We start from the raw sequence: 19,653 nt of genomic DNA, 5'->3' as shown, positions 1-19,653 counted from the left end.
TTAGTGTGTTCCAAATGGAGTTGTCAAACCGGTGTTACATAAATAAAAATAGTATAACTAAACTTTTTGGAGATGCTGAGTGTAGAGCATGGCCATGTATCTGCATACAGTCAGCAGGAACAACCAGTTTTTCAAGTTGCTGTTGTCAAATAAAAGAAAATTGTCCTAAATCAGGAATGTAGGTTTGAGGATCACATACTTCTGAGTCAACATTTGAAAGTTTCCCTTTTTGGAAAAAAAAAAATGTAGCAGCAGTTATGCCAGAGTAGCTGAACTGGAAATAAGTGCATATTGTTGCTGGTGGCTGCTTCGCATGTCATACATTGCGGAAACCCATACTGAAGCATATGTGCTAATGACGGGAATTGCAATGTGTATATATAGATTGTCAGAGGTTCTCAAACTCTGTCCTCAAGGCACCCCAACAGTCCAGGATTTAGGTATATCCATGGCTCAGCACAGATGGTTAAATTAAAGTGACTGAGGTGCTAATTAAGTCACCTGTGGCCAAGCATGAATTTATTTAAAACCTGGACCGTAAAGGTGCCTTGAGAACCTTTGGCTTATGTATACGTGTGCATGTATATAGTCACTTACCAAAATTCTATGTATTTGAGACTCTTTAATTTGCCCATGAAGCTTGAATTCCCCTACTTGAACACGGGTGCGTTGAAGAGACCTTTACAAGCAGCATAATGCTCCTCCTCCCAACCTTACTTTCCAATGGAGTACAGATGTGGCCATGTTCAGCTTGCTGCATGGTACGCCAGGCTGCAGCTATTTGCAGCTGGCGATCGCTGCATTAATTCCTATGGAAGCACACATACGTCCTAGTTGCGCCAGCTATGGCAAAGTTGAGCGTAACTCATTTATATATATATATATATATATATATATATATATATATATATATGTGTGTGTTTGTGGTTTATTTATTTTTTTAATACACAAACAAATCTAAAACCACAGCACTCGCCACCCCAGAAGCGGGGTGCAATGTCTGCACTCACCACTCATAGGGTGGGGTGCATGTAGCCCGTGGCCACCTACTTAAATATAATATAATATTCCTGAAATGTCTGTTTGAACAAAGCTATACAGCTTTCAGAAACATAATAAAATAGTTACTATAAATGTACCTTTGAGCTCTTGAGGGTCCAAGTGCACTTCCCTTGTTACTTTTTAGAACCAGTTGGTCTGTCCTAGCTGCTTTCCTGTAATGAGTAAGTGGTATTTGACTTGACCTTGGTTTCTACCTTTTTACCTTGCAATCCTGTTGGTTTACATTTTGTGTGCATGTTTAGCTGTCTGGAACAGTGGTTTTGCAGCTAATGTGATTACTGTGAAATGACAGATCTAAAGACATTTGCTGTGTGGTTACACCACCCCCAGCTGTTTGCATGGCGATCCAGGGCTTGCAGTGTTTACATTTGTGGAGGGTTTTGCTCACATGGTGTGCCCTGGAATGTTTGATACTATAAGAGGTGACTCTCTATGTGCAGTTTTCTGCATGTGATTTATGGCTCGCCCACACCTGCAAATGACTGTATTCTAAACAGGAGTATACAAACATGTATCTACTGTAATCTAATATAATGGTTCAGAGCCAGTAATTGGTATTTTAATTGGCTCCCAGCAAAAATTAATCCACGTGTATACATGTAGTATGGAATAAAGATTGTAAGCATTGCTGGCACCAGAACTAATGTGAAAAGTTACATATTCTCTATAATCAGTGCTGTGGAGTATGTATAAACTACATAAAATAACAGTAAGTAATAATGATAGGAGTTGATATGATCCTGTATGGAATGTAACCTGGTCATCTACCTTGCTGCAAATTAGTGTTATGCATCATGCACCAAGACACACTATACCAGGGCTGGCCAAACCGGTCCTCAAGATCTACCAACAGTTCATGTTTTCCAGGCCTCCTGGAGATCTGTAGAATCGTCAGTTAGGAATGAATGCAGCACATCTTAATTAGTAATGGCTACATCTGTGCACTAGCTAGGTGGTCTAGAAAATGTGAACTGTTGGTAGATCTCGAGGACTGGTTTGGCCAGCCCTACTCTATACCCTCCCCAACTTGCACACAATCCTCTTAGCAATTATCCATTGACGAAAACCTTTTTCAAAAATATTTGTAGCTTTTTTTTTTTCCCCCCAAATCCTGTTTTTGGGAGTATTTAAATTCTCCTCCTTTTTCCCCTCCTTCCTTACCACACACATCCCTGCAGTAATTTTAATATGTTAATCTTGGCTGATGTAATGTCTGCACCATACCTGGGAATATTGCAATATAGATTACGAATCCCTTTCTTTTTCTTTGAAAACTGTTCTGTTTTACAGAGAGCGTCTCTGGAGTATCCGAGTAGTAGTTTTCAATACTTGCACATGTTTTAGCGTAATGCACAAACTTCAGTGTCATAATGACATGTTTTCTTCACAGCTAACAACACGACACATCCACTCCTCAAGTGATGATGAGATCGAGTTCAAAGAGCCAGGATTCTCGCAAGATTCTTCCATACAGCAGGTTAGGCGTACATATTTTATATACAGTCTGTATTCCTTTGTACAAATACATGTATAGGTGGATGTCTAAGAAATGTTTGTTGGCACAATGATGTAGTAACAGACTAAGGCCCTACTAGTTTGCACATCTATCTTCACAGCTTGTGAGATCATGGATAATTGATTTCATTTAAATTCGAGGTGTGCATTAAAAAAAAAAAAAAAAGCTCCACAATCCGTAATATTCCTGCTGTTGTGCATAACCGCATCATCTGCACAATTTACGAGGATCGTTTTTTCTTGGGGAAGGGAAAATGGTATTGATAACATAGTGCAATAAATTACATTACCAAGTAAATTTGTGTATGGCCCTGTGGATTTTGGTAAATTGTCCCATTTTAAGGTCCACTTTGCTTAAATGACAGGGGCCTAAAACAGAACTAGAGTACTTTTGTAATAGATTACAGAAGATGTTCAAGGTTTAAAATTAGTTTCAAGCATTGCATGGTTTTAGTTTTGATGTGAACTATATCTGTATAAAGAGTTGTTCACATACACCTATACTCAAATCACACCATACACCCCTGTTTAGCATGCCAGTGACTTTTCCATGCCAGGACACACTAATCCTAAGTACCAAGTACACTCGGGCTGAGACACAAACTTAAGGAGAAAGTAGCACAATCTATGGTAATAAGACTGGCCTGCTCTGCACATCATTGACCTTTTATCTGCAACTTTATAGGAATTCCTTTGTGACAAGAAGAGTCCTAAGTACATAGTACATTCTGTACAGTCTAATGGTGGGTACACACGGGGCGTTTTTTACCTGTTTTCTAAGCGATCTGTCTAGATCGCTTGGGAATTAAGCACGGATCTCTCCGTGTGTATACCCCATAGCAGTGGCGATGCGTGGTCCTGCGTGTCGCCATCGCCTGCTCAGATCTTAAACACATGCAGGCAAGATCTAGTTAGATCGCCTAGCATGTGCATAAAGAACACTGGTTACACTGTGTGTATAGCGATGTGTGCTAACCTAGATCGCACAGGTCGCCCCGTGTGTAGCCCCCCATCAGACTCTAAATGGAAATTGCGCCAGGTGTCTTGAGCAAATAATATTTGTTTTAATGACACATCTGTTGCATGTAGATGTAGTGCACTACTATTCTAAGCTGTATCATCCATTAATGGGATGATGATTAAATGGCAGCCATCTGTACGTATAGTTTTCAACTAAACTTATTAAGCATTGTTTTTTTTAAACATATTTTCACTTGGTCATCCATCATCCAAAGTACATGATCTGCTTTGATTTCTCTACCAAAGGGTACAGTCATCTGCCTGTAATTTGGATGATGGTGTATGTGGGCTTTTTTTTTACTAGGCTACTTTTTGTCAATGTTAGCCATAACGTAGTAAAGAAGTGTTCACTTTTCATTGCTGTTTGCAGTGAAACACTTCAAATTGTACATAGAGATCCTTGTTAATTCCCATGTTGATTCCTAAAAGTTTTCATATAACGCTAATGTTTTTATGTGCACAAACATGATGAATAGCTTGTTTCAGGAGCAGTTTAGAATGTATGTTATACCACTTTCGTTGGTCCTGGGGTTGCCAGGCCTTTTCTGATTATCAGATGCAACAAATGACGTCCAATTTTATTGACCAGTTTGGCTTCAACGATGAGAAGTTTGCTGACCAGGATGACATTGGGAAGTGAGTATTCACTCTTTTTGTGGTTTTGGTATTTGGTGTCTGCTGCTGATTTTACAAACCCTAACAAGCCCTTCTGCTTCTGTACTGATTCCCACTTGTAATCAAAAGCACAATTACTAATAAGCTTGTGGTAATGGTCTATTTTAAGGGATTCTGCACATGGCTCAAGTAATGTAAAACACGTGTCACTGCTGCTGATATAGTTAGTGCACATCTCTTACGGGTGAATGGTGTGTTAGCCCAGAAATGTAACCTTTTCTGTGTAATACGTTTTTCCTGGGGTGAATCATGGAGGTGGTTGTCGCATTTATTAAGCAAGCCAAAATCTTAAAAGCCAACCCGTTGTTCTTCAGTCATAGGGGACACATGGATAACACTGGGTATAGGCTTGTAAATTGAACTCTGGGCACCAAATAGTTAAGATTTATTTCCCAGCAGCACAGGCACCCTCTCCTCTGTATCCCACCCCCAATCACTGGCATCCAGTTTCAGTCTGGTGCCTCGCGGAGAAGGGCACTGTTTTCATTCTCATCCATGTTGGGATACAGACATTAAACCATGGATATAGGTAGTGAGCAGAGCTGGGCACCAAACGGTTAAATTCTTCTCACAGCAGCCCAGGCTCCTTACCCTACTGTACCCCATGCCAGTCTGCCATTTTTTTTGTTTGCCATTGTCTCGAGAGGTTACATCTGGGAGCCTTGCTGAGCTCCAGTGTCCAATGCGGTTTCCTTACCAGTCCGTACAGACAAAGATTTGTTCTTTCTTGGGTCGCAGACTGATGTCTATTTACTCTTGCATTCAAGTCCTGGGCTCTCTGGTCTCGACCTTCAACATGGTGGAATATGCTCAGTTTTACTCCCGAATCTTGCAGTGGGAAATCCTGCGGCGTTGGAACCACTCCCCCCTTCGTCTGAAATCATAGATGATTCTTTCCATGGGAGGTCCGTTGTTCCTTCTTGTGGTGGCTCCATCAGTTACACCTGGAAAAGGGCCTCCCCTTTTAGGTCCAGAATTGGGTCCTGCTGATCAGATGCAGGTCTTTGGGGATGGGGGGCAGTCACTTGCCAAAGAACGTTCCAGAGTCAAAGGACCGCTCAGAAGAGCAGACTTTCGATTAACATCCGGGAGCTCAGAGCTGTGTACAGGGCTCTCTGCATAGTGCTGCCTCTTTTTCAAAGGCGACTGTGAAGGTTCAGTCGGACAATGCGCCTACATAAATCAGGCAAGCACACGCAGCTGCGCCTCCATGCTGGAAGTGGGTTAAATTCTTCTGTAGGCAGAGCATCACCTTCCTGCCCTGGCAGCGATGTACATCCCTGGCGTAAAGGGAGGCAGACTTTCTCAGTCTCCGAGATGTTTATTGGGGCGAGTCGGCCCTCTACCCGGATGTCTTTCAGCTCTTTGTGCATCGCTTGGGCCGGCCAGACATCGACCTGATGGCATCTTGCCACAACACCCGACTTCCAATGTGTTGCTCACGCACCAACAATCCGTGAGTTCTCCTTGTGGATGATGGAAGTTTCCACTCGTCTACATGTTTCCTCAAATCTCCCTGATTAAGCGGGTCCACTGCATATTGAAACAGGAAGGCGGCCCTGTGAATCTCATGGCTTCACTGGCCACGCATGGCTTTGTGTGCAAAGCCATGCGTGGCCTTTACAAGGCCTTTACAGGGCCTCTCCATTGTTGCTTCTTTCTCCCAGGCCAGATCTACGGTTTCAGGGCCCATGCTCCCATCTGGATCTGCACTGCCTAGACGGGGTGGCTGTGGAGATACCCATCTTAAGAGCTAAGAGTTTATTGATCAGTCATTCGTACCATGCTTCAGGCTCTGAAACCTTCCTTGGCCAGGATTTATCACAGAGTTTGGCGGACATATTTTGATTGCGGTTCGTCTCGTGGCTTGAATCCTAGGCCCTTCTGCCTCATGGATTCTGTACTTTCTACAAGCAGGTATTGATTTGGGCCTTCGCCTTTCATCCTTGAAAGTGCAGGTTTTGGCCCTTTCTGTCCTCGATCAGCTGCAGATAACCATGTTGCCAGATGTCCGGTCTCTTTGCAGGGGGTCCTTCATATACAGCCTCAGTTTGTTTCTCCGGTGGCTCCTTGGTAATTTTTGTTAGTACTCGAGATCCACAAACTGCTCCCTTTGTACTATTTGTTGGCTTACCTTTAAAACAGCCTTTCTCTTAAGGAGGGTACTCACGGAGCGATATTCTAAGCAATCTGACTAGATTGCTTAGAATTTCAGCATTATCGCTCTGTGTGTACCCCCTACAGCGATAGCGATGCGCAGCCCCGCGCATCGCTATCGCTGCTGCTAGATTGCCCCCCCCCCCCCCCCCCCGTGTCTTCCCCCGCACGCTCAGCACACATTGTGCTGAGCGGAGGGAGAGATGTGTGCGGAGCGGTTCGCTCAGCACACATCTCTCCTGCATCGGCCCATCTGTATGGGCTTTTAGCCATAGCCTTTACTAGGCAGATATCTGATCTGAGTGCGTTATCTTGTTGCTCTGTTTCTTATAATTCACTGTGATAGGGCCATTCTCAGAACTCAACTGGGATACCTTCCTAAAATGGTTTCTAAATTTCACATCAATCAGGATATTGTGATTACCTTGTTCCAGGCTCTAGATTCTTCTTCTTTAGACGACGTGAGAGCTCTTCCTATTTTTGTGGACAACTTCCGTAAAATTGTCTCCTCCTTGATTTCAACAAACAAGGCTGGATGGTTTCTAAGCAGACCTTGTGGTTGACGGACCTTCCCTTCCCACACTTCCCTCCCCCACCCCTCCACCACTACCCTTCCCTCCCCCACCCCTCCACCACTACCCTTCCCTCCCTTGTACTTGTTTACCTAATTGGCGAGCTGGGGAATGAGTAGGGGAGGAGCCTAGGCTGCTCTGAGATTTTAACTGTTTAGTGACCGGCTCGGCTGACCACATATACCCATGGTTTAATGCCTGTCCCCCCCTTGGACTTGATGAAAAGGATTTTACAGGTAAGGCGAAAGTCCTTTTTCTAAAGGGACTGTTTTTAAGTAGCTTCTTTAGTTTTTTTTTTTTTCCTTACGTCCTAGAGGATGCTGGGGACTCCGTAAGGACCATGGGGATAGACGGGCTCTGCAGGAGACATGGGCACTTTAAGAAAGACTTTAGATGCACTGGCTCCTCCCTCTATGCCCCTCCTCCAGACCTCAGTTTGATACTGTGCCCGGTGGAGACTGGGTGCTTTTCAGAGAGCTCTCCTGAGCTTTCTGACAGAAAGTATATTTGTTAGGTTTTTTATTTTCAGGGAGCCTGCTGGCAACAGACTCCCTGCATCGAGGGACTGAGGAGAGAGAAGCAGACCTACTTCTGTGAGTTTCAAGGCTCTGCTTCTTAGGCTACTGGACACCATTAGCTCCAGAGGGAGTCAGAACACAGGTCTTACCCTGGAGTTCGTCCCGGAGCCGCGCCGCCGTCCTCCTCACAGAGCCGGAAGATAGAAGCCGGGTGAGTATGAGAAGAAAAGAAGACTTAGGAGGCAGCAGAAGACTTCATGATCTTCACTGAGGTAACGCACAGCAGTGCAGCTGTGCGCCATTGCTCCCAGGCACCTCACACACGGCAGTCACTGTAAGGGTGCAGGGCGCAGGGGGGGCGCCCTGGGCAGCAATATAAACCTCATTTCTCTTTCATCCATCTGGGGGACGCTGTGCCATTACTTGTGGGTTAGAGGTGTGTGGTTGTGGAGTTTGGCACAGAACTATTAAAACCTGACTCCTCCCCATTCTAACCCCTCCCATCTCCTTCCTGCCTAGCCAGTACCTCAGTTTTTGTTTTGTGCCTGTGGAGTACAGACACAGATTTTTTTCTCTCTGAAGATCTTAGTTAGGTATTTTCTTATTTAAGTGCCTAGTCCCTGTATACAGGTGACAGGTACTACTAGAGTGGGGTTAGATAAGAGTTCCCACTCTATAATCTGCCGCTGGAAGGTCACCACACTTCGGTCACTGGGGCTGGATTCCTATTTCTAAGAAGTCGGCAGTGAGAAGGTACAGGATAGACACAATCTGTCTATGACAGTATTGGTCTATCCTTCCTATATCTTTCTATATATATTTCATTCATAGAATAATATATATACAATTTGCACAAATATATATAATATTTATTACTTGATTCCCCCTCTACCCCCCCCCCCCCTTCCCCCCAAAACACACTCTGCTCTCTCTCCGGAGGTGAACCGTGGAGCACAGTACCAAGGATTTATTTATTCCTGCTACTGTTGTTAGCTGAGTAGCCCGGGAGAGTGGTGAGTCACTCCCTGGGGGATCGATAGAGCCGAACAGAGCCGCTGTAAGTAGCGGCGCGCGGGAGCCACTGCCAATCGGAGCCTCTGTACATAGCGGCGCGCGGGAGCCACTGCTCGAACAGAGCCGCTGTAAGTAGCGACACCCGGGAGCCGCTTCCCGAACAGAGCCGCTGTATGTAGCGGTGTGCAGGAGCCGCTACCCGAACACGGGAACTGTAGACTTCCGGTTATAGCGCGCCTACGCTGAGCTACCCGGCGCTTACTTGCTTCAGAGAAGGGACGGATTCCCGCCCTGCACTACCTGGCGCACTCCCGTCCAGCGTCTACAAAGCTCCGGGCGCCATCTTCTCCAGAGGCAGTACGGGGGACGCAGTGCAACACACAGCACACAGCTTGGACACTTTTTCAGTACTACTCACCCTGTTTATTCAGTGGAGGTCACCTAACAGCAAGTATACTTTGGGGGCATTGTGTTATTCTATACTTTAATGAGTTATCAGACTTTGTTTTCAATATAAATTACACAGTATGCTTCACAGTACTGACCACTACTCTACTGAGTTTATAGTTCATTGGTAGTGCATTTGTTTAAAAAAAAAAAATTCATTATGAACATAAGGTGGTCAGTGATGGCATAGTGGTTACAGTCTCCTCCTGTTATGCGTGCATCCCGTGTTCAAATCCTGGCGAGACCAGAATTTTCCAGACAGATCTACACGGGGGAAGACACCCTTGGGGGTTTTAAATTGCCTGCTTGCAATGTGAGTCAAAGCTCGCTAAGGGTAGAACGGCCGCAGGTACCCTCTGTGCTTTATGCTCTGGTGCATCTGTGGTGGACCAACATGGAGGTTCTGCGGACCTGTATCTGCCTCCGTGGGCTCAAAATATGCGCAGATGTCTTGCTAATTTAACAATCCCTAAACAAGTTTGTAAACTCTGCCGGCAGTTTTTCTGCTACAACAAGGTCACAACCGTTGCCCGCTATAACTTTATGGGGGAGGAGTTAGTCATTCCCATTGGAGAAGGGGGACGAAGACCCAGAGTGGGACGAAGTTTCGGTCTGGAAACATTATTGTTTTACTAGCTCAGGTGTTAGATTGCTGTTAGACACCATCCGTCAGACTCTTAATAACAGGGATTTCTCTAACGTCCTAGTGGATGCTGGGAACTCCGTAAGGACCATGGGGAATAGCGGGCTCCGAAGGAGGCTGGGCACTCTAGAAAGATCTTAGACTACCTGGTGTGCACTGGCTCCTCCCACCATGACCCTCCTCCAAGCCTCAGTTAGATTTCGTGCCCGGCCGAGGTTGGATGCACACTAGGGGCTCTCCTGAGCTCTTAGAAAGTTATAGTCTTAGAATTTGTTCTTTTCAGTGAGACCTGCTGGCAACAGGCTCACTGCAGCGAGGGACTAAGGGGAGAAGAAGCGAACTCGCCTGCTTGCAGCCGGATTGGGCTTCTTAGGCTACTGGACACCATTAGCTCCAGAGGGATCGACCGCAGGCCCAGCCTTGATGTTCGGTCCCGGAGCCGCGCCGCCGTCCCCCTTACAGAGCCAGAAGCAAGAAGATGGTCCGGAAAATCGGCGGCATGAAGACTCAGTCTTCACCAAGGTAGCGCACAGCACTGCAGCTGTGCGCCATTGCTCCTCTCACACACTTCATACTCCGGTCACTGAGGGTGCAGGGCGCTGGGGGGGGGCGCCCTGAGGCAGCAATAAAAACACCTTGGCTGGCAAAAATACCTCAATATATAGCCCCAGGGGCTATATATGAGGTAAATACCCCTGCCAGAAGTCCATAAAAAACTGGAGAATAGGCCGCGAAAAAGGGGCGGAGCCTATCTCCTCAGCACACTGGCGCCATTTTCCCTCACAGCTCCGTTGGAGGGAAGCTCCCTGGCTCTCCCCTGCAGTCTACAAGGGTTAAAAAAAGAGAGAGGGGGCACTAAATTTAGGCGCAGTATACATTATATATATATAGATATAGATATATATATATATATATATATATATATATAGATATATATATATATATATAGATAGATATATATATAGATATAGATAGATATATATATATATATATATATAGATATATATATATATATATATAGATATATATATAGATATATATATATATATATATATAGATATAGATATAGATATAAAGCTATAGGGGACATAACTCAGTTAGTCCCTGCATTATATAGCGCTCTGGTGTGTGCTGGCATACTCTCACTCTGTCCCCCCAAAGGGCTTTTGTGGGTCCTGTCCTCGTTTAGAGCATTCCCTGTGTGTCTGCGGTGTGTCGGTACGGCTGTGTCGACATGTTGAATGAGGAGGCTTATATGGTGACGGAACAGAGGCCGATATATGTGATGTCGCCCCCTGTGGGGCCGACACCAGAGTGGATAGAGAGGTAAAAGGTATTAACCGACAGTGTGAACTCCTTACATAAAAGGGTGGATGACGTAACAGCTGTGGGACAGCCGGCTTCGCAGCCCGCGCCTGCCCAGGCGTCTCAAAGGCCATCAGGGGCTCAAAAACGCCCGCTCTCTCAGATGGCAGACACAGATGTCGACACGGAGTCTGACTCCAGTGTCGACAAGGTGGAGACATATACACAATCCAATCCGTGACTTGATCCCGGCAATAAAAAATGTGTTATACATTTCTGACTTTAACCTCTATAAATGGGTTTTAGGTTTGGGGAGAAAAAACAGGCAGTGTTTTGTTCCCCCATCAGATGAATAAATGAAGTGTGTGAAAACCGTGGGTTCCCCCGTTAAGAAACTGGTAATTTATAAAAAGTTACTGATGGCGTACCCTTCCCCGCCAGGAGGATAAGTTACGCTGGGAGATATCCCCTAGGGTGGATAAGGCGCTCACACGTTTGTCAAAAAAGGTTGCACTGCCGTCTTAGGATACGGCCACTTTAATAGGTACCTGTTGATAAAAAACAGGAGGCTATCCTGAAGTCTGTATTTACACACTCAGGTACTAGACTGAGACCTGCAGATAGTGCTGCTGCAGCGTGGTTGGTGACCCTGTCAAACAGGGATAATAGTTGGCAAACATAAAAACATATTAAAGACGTTGTCTTATATATGGGGGATGCACAGAGGGATATTTTGCCGGCTGGCATCCAAAATAAATGTAATGTCCATTCTGTCAGGAGGGTATTAGAGACCTGTCACTGGACTGGTGATGCTGACTTAAAAAGCGCATAGAGAGCCTTATAAGGGTGAGGAATTATTTGGGGATGGTCTCTGGGACCTCGTATCCACAGCAACTGCTGGGAAGAAATAATTTTACCTCAGGTTTCCTCACAGAAAAAGTTAGTCCTTTCGGCTTCAGAAAAGCAAGCGGGTCAAATGGCGCTTCCTTTCTGTACAGAGACAAGGGTAGAGGGAAAAAGCTGCACCAGTCAGCCTGTTCCCAGAATCAAGATTCTTCCCCCGCCTCCTGTGAGTACACACCATGACGCGGGTGCTCCACAGGTGTAGCCAGGTACGGTGGGGGGGCCGCCTCAAAAATTTCAGCAATTAGTGGGCTCGCTCACAGGTGGATCCCTGTTTCTTCCAAGTAGTATTTCAGGGGTACAAGCTGGAATTAGAGATGTCTCCCCCCAGCCGTTTCCTAAAATATGCCTTGCTGACAACTCCCTCAGGCAGGGAGGCTGTGCTAGAGGCAATTAATAAGCGGTATTCCCAGCAGGTAATACTCAAGGTGCCCCTACTTCAACAAGGACTGGGTTACTATTCCACACGGGTTGGGGTACCGAAACCGCATGGTTCGGTGTGACCCATTTTATATTTAAAATCCTTGAACATAAAAAAATTCAAGTTCAAGATGGAATCGCTCAGGGCGGTTATTGCAAGCCTGGACGAGGGGGATTACATGGTATCCCGGGACATCAAGGATGCTTACCTGCATGTCCCCATTTACCATCCTCGCCAGGAGTACCTCAGATTTGTGGTACAGGATTACCATTACCAAGTCCAGACACTGCCGTTTGGACTGTACATGGCACCGAGGGTGTTTTATCAAGGTAATGGCCGAAATGATGATACTCCTTCAAAAAAAGGGAGTTGTAATTATCCCGTACTTGGACAATCTCGTTATAAGGGCGAGGTCCAAGGAGCAGTTGGTAGTCGGGGTAGCACTATTTTGGAAAGTGCTACAACAGCATAGGTGGATTCTAAACAGTCCAAAGTCACAGCTGGTTCCTATGACACATCTACTGTTCCTGGGGATGGTTCTGGACATAAACCAGAAATAGTGTTTCTCCCGGAGGAGAAAGCCAAGGAGTTGTCATCTCTAGTCAGAGACCTCCTGAAACCAAAATAGGTAGCGGTGCATCATTGCACGCGAGTCCTGGGAAAAATGGTAGCTTCTTACGAAGCAATCCCATTAGGCAGGTTCCATACAAGAACTTTTCAGAGGGACCTGTTGGACAAGTGGTCCGGATCGCATCTTCCGATGCATAGGCTGATAACCCTGTCTCCAAGGACCAGGGTATCTCTACTGTGGTGGCTGCAGAGTGCCCATCTTCAAGAGGGCCGCAGGTTTGGCATACAGGACTAGGTCCTAGTGACCATGGATCCCAGCCTTTGAGGCTGGGGGGCAGTCACATAGGGAAGAAACTTCCAGGGACTTTGGTCAAGTCAGGTTATTTCCCTACACATAAATATTCTGGATCTGAGGGCCATTTACAATGCCCTGAGGCCAGCAAGGCCTCTGCTTCAAAACCAGCCGGTACTGATCCAATCAGACAACATCACGGCAGTCGCCCATGTAATCAACAGGGCGGCACAAAAAGCAGGATGGCGATGGCAGAAGCCACAAGGATTCTCCGATAGGCGGAAAATCATGTGTTAGCACTGTCAGCAGTGTTCATTCCCGGAGTGGACAACTGGGAAGCAGATCTTCTCAACAGACACGACCTCCACCCGGGAGAATGGGGACTTCCTCCAGAAGTCTTCCAATAGGATTGTACACCATTGGGAAAGGCCACAGGTGGACATGATGGCGTCCCGCCTTAACAAAAAGCTATAAAAGATATTGCTCCAGGTCAAGGGACCCTCAGGCGATAGCTATGGACGCTCTGGTAACACCGTGGGTGTACCAGTCGGTTTAGGTGTTCTCCCCTCTGCCTCTCATACCAAAGGTACTGAGAATAATAAGAAGGCGAGGAGTAAGAACGATACTCGTGGATGGCCAAGAAGAGCTTGGTACCCAGAACTTCAAGAATTTATATCAGAGGACCCATGGCCTCTGCCACTCAGTCAGGACCTGCGGCAGCAGGGGCCCTGTCTGTTCCAAGACTTACCGCGGCTGCGTTTGACGGCATGGCGGTTGAACGCCGGATCCTGAAGGAAAAGGGCATTCCGGAGGAAGTAATTCCTACGCTTACTAAAGCCAGGAAAGAGGTTACAGCAACTCATTATCACCGCATATGGCGAAAATATGTTGCATGGTGTGAGGCCGAAAGGGCCCCAACAGAGGAATTTCAACTAGGTCGATTTCTGCATTTCCTGCAAGCAGGAGTGACTATGGGCCTTAAATTGGGTTCCATTAAGGGTACAGATCTCTGTCGATTTTCTTTCAAAAAAGAACTAGCTTCAGTACCTGAAGTTCAGACATTTATAAAAGGAGTGCTGCATAGTCAGCCCCCGTTTGTGCCTCCTGTGGCACCTTGGGATCTCAACGTGGTGTTGAGTTTTCTTAAAAGCACATTGGTTTGAACCACTAAAAACCGTGGATCTGAAATATCTCACATGGAAGGTGGTTATGTTATTGGCCTTGGCTTCTGCCAGGCGAGTATCAGAATTGGCGGCTTTGTCTTGTAAAAGCCCTTATTTGATTTTCCATATGGATAGGGCAGAATTGAGGACTCGTCCCCAGTTTCTCCCTAAGGTGGTGTCAGCGTTTCACCTGAACCAGCCTATTGTGGTGCCTGCGGCTACTAAGGATTTGGAGGACTCCAAGTTGCTAGACGTTGTCAGGGCCCTGAAAATATGTTTCCAGGACGGCTGGAGTCAGAAAATCTGACTCGCTGTTTATCCTATATGCACCCAACAAGCTGGGTGCTCCTGCTTCTAAGCAGACTATTGCTCGTTGATTTGTAGTACAATTCAGCTTGCACATACTGTGGCAGGCCTGCCACAGCCAAAATCTGTCAATGCCCATTCCACAAGGAAGGTTGGCTCATCTTGGGCGGCTGCCCGAGGGGTCTCGGCTTTACAACTTTTGCGAGCAGCTACTTGGTCAGGGGCAAACACGTTTGCAAATTCTACAAATTTGATACCCTGGCTGAGGAGGACCTGGAGTTCTCTCATTCGTGCTGCAGAGTCATCCGCACTCTCCCGCCCGTTTGGGAGCTTTGGTATAATCCCCATGGTCCTACGGAGTTCCCAGCATCCACTAGGACGTTAGAGAAAATAAGAATTTACTCACCGGTAATTCTATTTCTCGTAGTCCGTAGTGGATGCTGGGCGCCCATCCCAAGTGCGGTTTATCTGCATTACTTGTACATAGTTATTGTTAACTAAATCGGGTTATTGTTGAGCCATCTGTTGAGAGGCTCTATTGTTTCATACTGTTAACTGTGTTTCATATCACGAGTTGTACGGTGTGATTGGTGTGGCTGGTATGAGTCTTACCGGGATTCAAAATCCTTCCTTATTGTGGACGCTCGTCCGGGCACAGTACCTAACTGAGGCTTGGAGAGGTTCATGGTGGGAGGAGCCAGTGCACACCAGGTAGTCTAAGATCTTTCTAGAGTGCCCAGCCTCCTTCGGAGCCCGGCTATTCCCATGGTCCTTACGGAGTTCCCAGCATCCACTACGGACTACCGAGAAATAGAATTACCGGTGAGTAAATTCTTATTATTTTAAAGGAGCCCCTGATTTAAGCCGGATTCTTGTTCCAAGTCCCTAAGAAATTAAAATTTCTATATCCTTTTACAGAAAACAGCCCAAAGGTAGACGCTCCGATTTCACTTTTAGCAAGAGCTACAACTATTCCTTCGGTACAGTCGGTGACATTGAAAGATCCTACAGATAGGACGATTGAAGCAATGCCTAAATTCTGTTTTCTTTACCACGATTCTAGCTGGCGCTTGGGTCCTCAGGGCTGCGGATGACTGACTAGCACAGGTCATATCTGAAATGCAGTCTGACGATCCATCGGAAGCCGTTCAATTAGCAGAACAAATTTTGGAGGCTCTTACTTATGTGACTGAGGCCTTAATTGGTTCTGCTACGCTACACTCCCGTATTTCTGCCTTGACTGTGACAGCAAGACGGTCTCTTTGGCTTCGGGTTTGGAATGCCGATTTTGACTCTAAACAGACCATGTCGGCGGTACCCTTTGAAGGTTGATTCTCTTTGAGTCGGAATCAAAGAAGATTATTCAGCTACTACAGGAGGGCAGGAGCCCCTTTCTTCCGGCTGTTCCTCCGAAACCGAATACTACAAGGGATTCGTTCCTTTCATGTACAGGACAAGAGGTAGTTCCATTCCTTTCGTGCTGTCTCCACGAAGACAGTTTCAGAGGTAGAAGTAAACCTACCGACAAACCTACTGCATGATGCCGGAGGGAGCAGTGACGGTTGGGACTCGGTTACTACAGTTCAAAGAAGTGTGGCTCCTGTCAAAAACAGATAGGTGGGTGACGGAGGTCATATCCAGAGGATATACGTTAGATCTCGAGGAACCAGTCCCATATCGTGTGTTCTTCACTTCTCTTCCAAACGGTCCCTCCAGCCGTCGAGTTCTTCGTCATGCAACAGCCAGTCTTCTAACGAAATGAAGTAAAATTTTTCTAGTTCCCGCTCAGCAGAGAGGTCGGGGATTTTACTCGTGACAAACTGGACGGTTAGTTTCAACAAAAAAGCTCAAAATGGATGCTCTATTATCGTCGCCATGGAACCAGGGGGATATTTGGCTTCATTAGACATAAGACGCCTATCTGCTTGTTCCTATGTGTACGGGTCATCAATATCTTAGATTCGCAGTCGGCCTTGACATTTTCAGTTTCAGGCTCTTCCCTTTGACCTAGCCACGGCTCCTCGGGTATTCACAAAGATCATAGACCATGCGGTGGCAGTTTTGCAGTGTCAGGGAGTCAACATTACTCTGTATTTGGATGATCTGTTGATCAGGGCACCGTCAGAGTTGATTCTTCACCAGAACTTGCGTCTCACAATAGAGACTCTACAGTCCATTCGGATCAATAATAGATTGTCCAAAGTCATCTTGGCTTCCTTCCAGAAGATAATGTTTATGGGACTCTTATTCGATACCAACAACAGAAAGTGTTTTTCTCATTCTGGACATACAGTCCAGAATTTGAACACTGCTGCATTTACAGTTCACAATTTGGCCTTGGGTGAGGGTCACCACAGACGTCAACCTCATAGGTCGGAGTACGGTTTTTCAGACTCATCACTTTCAGGGGCTCGGGGCCAGTCAAAGAGTCAAAGTTGCAGATCAACATCTTTGAGTTGAGGACGATCCGGTAGGCACTACTCTGATTCAAACCAGAGTACGGGGTCATCCAGTGCGGATTCAGTCCGACACCGTCACGGCGGTTGCTTACATAAACAAGCAAGGAGACACTCGAAGCTGATCCGCCTTGACACGTTCAGATCTCATATGGTCGGAACATTGGGTTCCGGCCAGATCCGCGATTCACATGCCAGAATCGAGACCTGGAAAGCGGATTTCTTAAGCCGTCACACGGTGCATCCGGGAGAGTAGGAACTTCACCGGGTGGTGTTTCTGACTCTAGTAGCCGGTCGGCGATACCCGATGTAGATCTGATGGCGTCTCGTCTCAACAATAAACTTACCTCTCTACGGGTCACGTACTCAGGACCCTCAAGCAATTCTAATAGATGCACTGACGGCGCTGTGGCACTCTCAACTGGGATATGTGCCAACATTTCCACTGGCTCCAGGTCTGCTTCAACGCATTCAGATTGAAGGTCTTCCAATCATTCTGGTGGCCCCAGATTGGCCAGGCTGACAGTGGTGCGCTCTACTGCGCACTATGGTCATCAAGGAACCATTCCGACTCCCTCTGCATCCACATCTTATGATTCATGACCATCTCACTACCCAGGTTGGATTGGCTGGTTTTCATTTAAAACAAAAAAAAAAAAAAGGTTTTATTCTCGTACTGTTGTGTAAATTATGATTCAGTACTAGCAAGCCGCTGGCTTCTGAATTTGACCACAGAGTGTGACGTATTTACATTGCTTGGTGTAAACAGTGGGGTTTAACACCGGATTTGTTTAGAGTTCCTCGTCTGTTATTCTTGCTTCAGGAGAGTCTCAATAAGGGTCTGAGATTTTTTTTCATAAGTGGGTCAGGTTTCTGCCTTGTCGGTTCTTTTTCAAAAGAGACTGGATATCATTCAGAGGTTTGGACGTTCCTTCAGGGGTTTCTGCGGATTTAGCCACCCTTTGTTCCTCCGGTTCTTCCCTGGGACTTTACCTTGGTCCTTATGGCTCTTCAAAAATCACCATTGAGCCTTTGTAATCTGTAGAATTGCGGTATCTAACGTTACTCTGTTGTCTTCCTATTAAAAATTACCTCCGCTAGATGAGTATCTATATTGGCAGCTATTTTCTTGCAGACCACCCTTGTTGGTGTTTCATGATAATCGGGTGGTTCTGCTAACAAAACATTCCTTCAGAAGGTTGTGTCAGCGTTTCATCTAAATCAGGACATTGTCCTTCCAGCGTTACTCTTTCTCCTTCCAGGGAGGATTCCCAGTTGACTTTTAGATGTGCTTAGGGCCTTACGGTTTTCTTTATCTTGTGCGGATTCTATCCGTCATACGGATGCTTTGTTGGTTTTTAATTGATGCATCCAAACAAGATTGGCCGACTTCCAAGTACACAGTGGCTCGTTGGGTAACTTCGACCAGCATATCAGTCTTCTGATGTTTCCGTTCCTGAATCAATCCGAGCTCCTTCGCCTCGAGCTGTTGGAGTTTCTTGGGCTGCTCGCAGGGATGCACCTATTGAGCAGCTGTCAGACAGACAGCGACATGGTCGTCTGTGCATTCGTTTAAAAAGTTTTACCGTTTTCATACTTTCGGTTTGTAGACTGCCTTTGTTGGGCGTCACATTTTGCGGACGGCTATGCCGTCTCCGTCTCCCTCCTCTTATTTGCTTGCTTTGTGAAATCCCACAAGTAATGGCGCAGCGTCCCCCAGATGGATGAAAGAGAAATAGGGATTTTTGTTTACTTACCGTAAAATCTCTTTCCATCTGGGGGACGCTGCGATCCCTCCCAGATGTTTGTCTGGTTTAACCAGTTAATTTGTTTTGGTCTATCTCCTTTGGCTTGGCTAAACGTTAACTGAGGTACTGGCTAGGCAGGAAGGAGATGGGAGGGGTTAGAGGGGGGAGGAGTCAGGTTTTAATAGTTCTGTGCCAAACTCCACAACCACACACCTCTAACCCACAAGTAATGGCACAGCGTCCCCCAGATGGAATCAGAGAAAGAGATTTTACGGTACGTAAACAAAAATCCCTATTTCTGGCAAAAGAGATATATATACAGCTAGGCTGTGTGTGTGTGTGTGTATATAATATATATATACGCCAGTTTTTATTGTATTTAAGCGGGACAGAAGCCCGCCGACGAGGGGGCGGGGCTTCTCCCTCAGCACTCACCAGCGCCATTTTCTCCACAGCACAGCTGAGAGGAAGCTCCCTGGACTCTCCCCTGCTTATCCACGGTGAAAGGGGGTTTCAGAGAAGGGGGGGGGGGCACATAATTGGCAGCAAATAGTATCACAGCGCTACTGGGTAAACACATTGTGTGTTTTTCCTGGGGTATTAGCGCTGGGTGTGTGCTGGCATACTCTCTCTCTGTCTCTCCAAAGGGCCTTGTGGGGGAACTGTCTTCAGATAAGAGGATTCCCTGAGTGTGTGGTGTGTCGGTACGTGTGTGTCGACATGTCTGAGGTAAAAGGCTCTTCTAAGGAGGAGATGGAGCAAATGTGTGTGGTGTCTCCGTCGACAACGCCGACACCTGACTGGATATGTGGAATTAAGTGCTGAGGTAAATTTATTGCACAAAAGATTAGAGAACAGACAGGGAA

The 19,653-nt window shown here is 46.3% G+C and overlaps 1 protein-coding gene across 11 annotated transcripts in view; it reads left to right on the top strand.

Annotated features, from left to right (window-relative positions):
* PPP6R3 (protein phosphatase 6 regulatory subunit 3) overlaps positions 1-19,653 on the top strand; it is a 318,072-nt gene that overhangs the window by 216,631 nt on the left and 81,788 nt on the right. For 8 of the 11 annotated variants that reach the window (XM_063944360.1, XM_063944362.1, XM_063944364.1 and 5 more), the window contains 2 exons: positions 2,453-2,539; positions 4,136-4,233. In XM_063944360.1, the coding sequence (XP_063800430.1) occupies positions 2,453-2,539; positions 4,136-4,233 (185 nt within the window). The remainder of the gene's footprint in view (positions 1-2,452; positions 2,540-4,135; positions 4,234-19,653) is intronic. The other 3 variants (XM_063944366.1, XM_063944367.1, XM_063944363.1) reach the window with 2 other exon arrangements.

This window comes from Pseudophryne corroboree, chromosome 11 (assembly GCF_028390025.1).
Source record: "Pseudophryne corroboree isolate aPseCor3 chromosome 11, aPseCor3.hap2, whole genome shotgun sequence".
Classification (NCBI taxonomy): domain Eukaryota; kingdom Metazoa; phylum Chordata; class Amphibia; order Anura; family Myobatrachidae; genus Pseudophryne; species Pseudophryne corroboree.
This window is presented reverse-complemented; position numbering and strand designations above follow the sequence as displayed.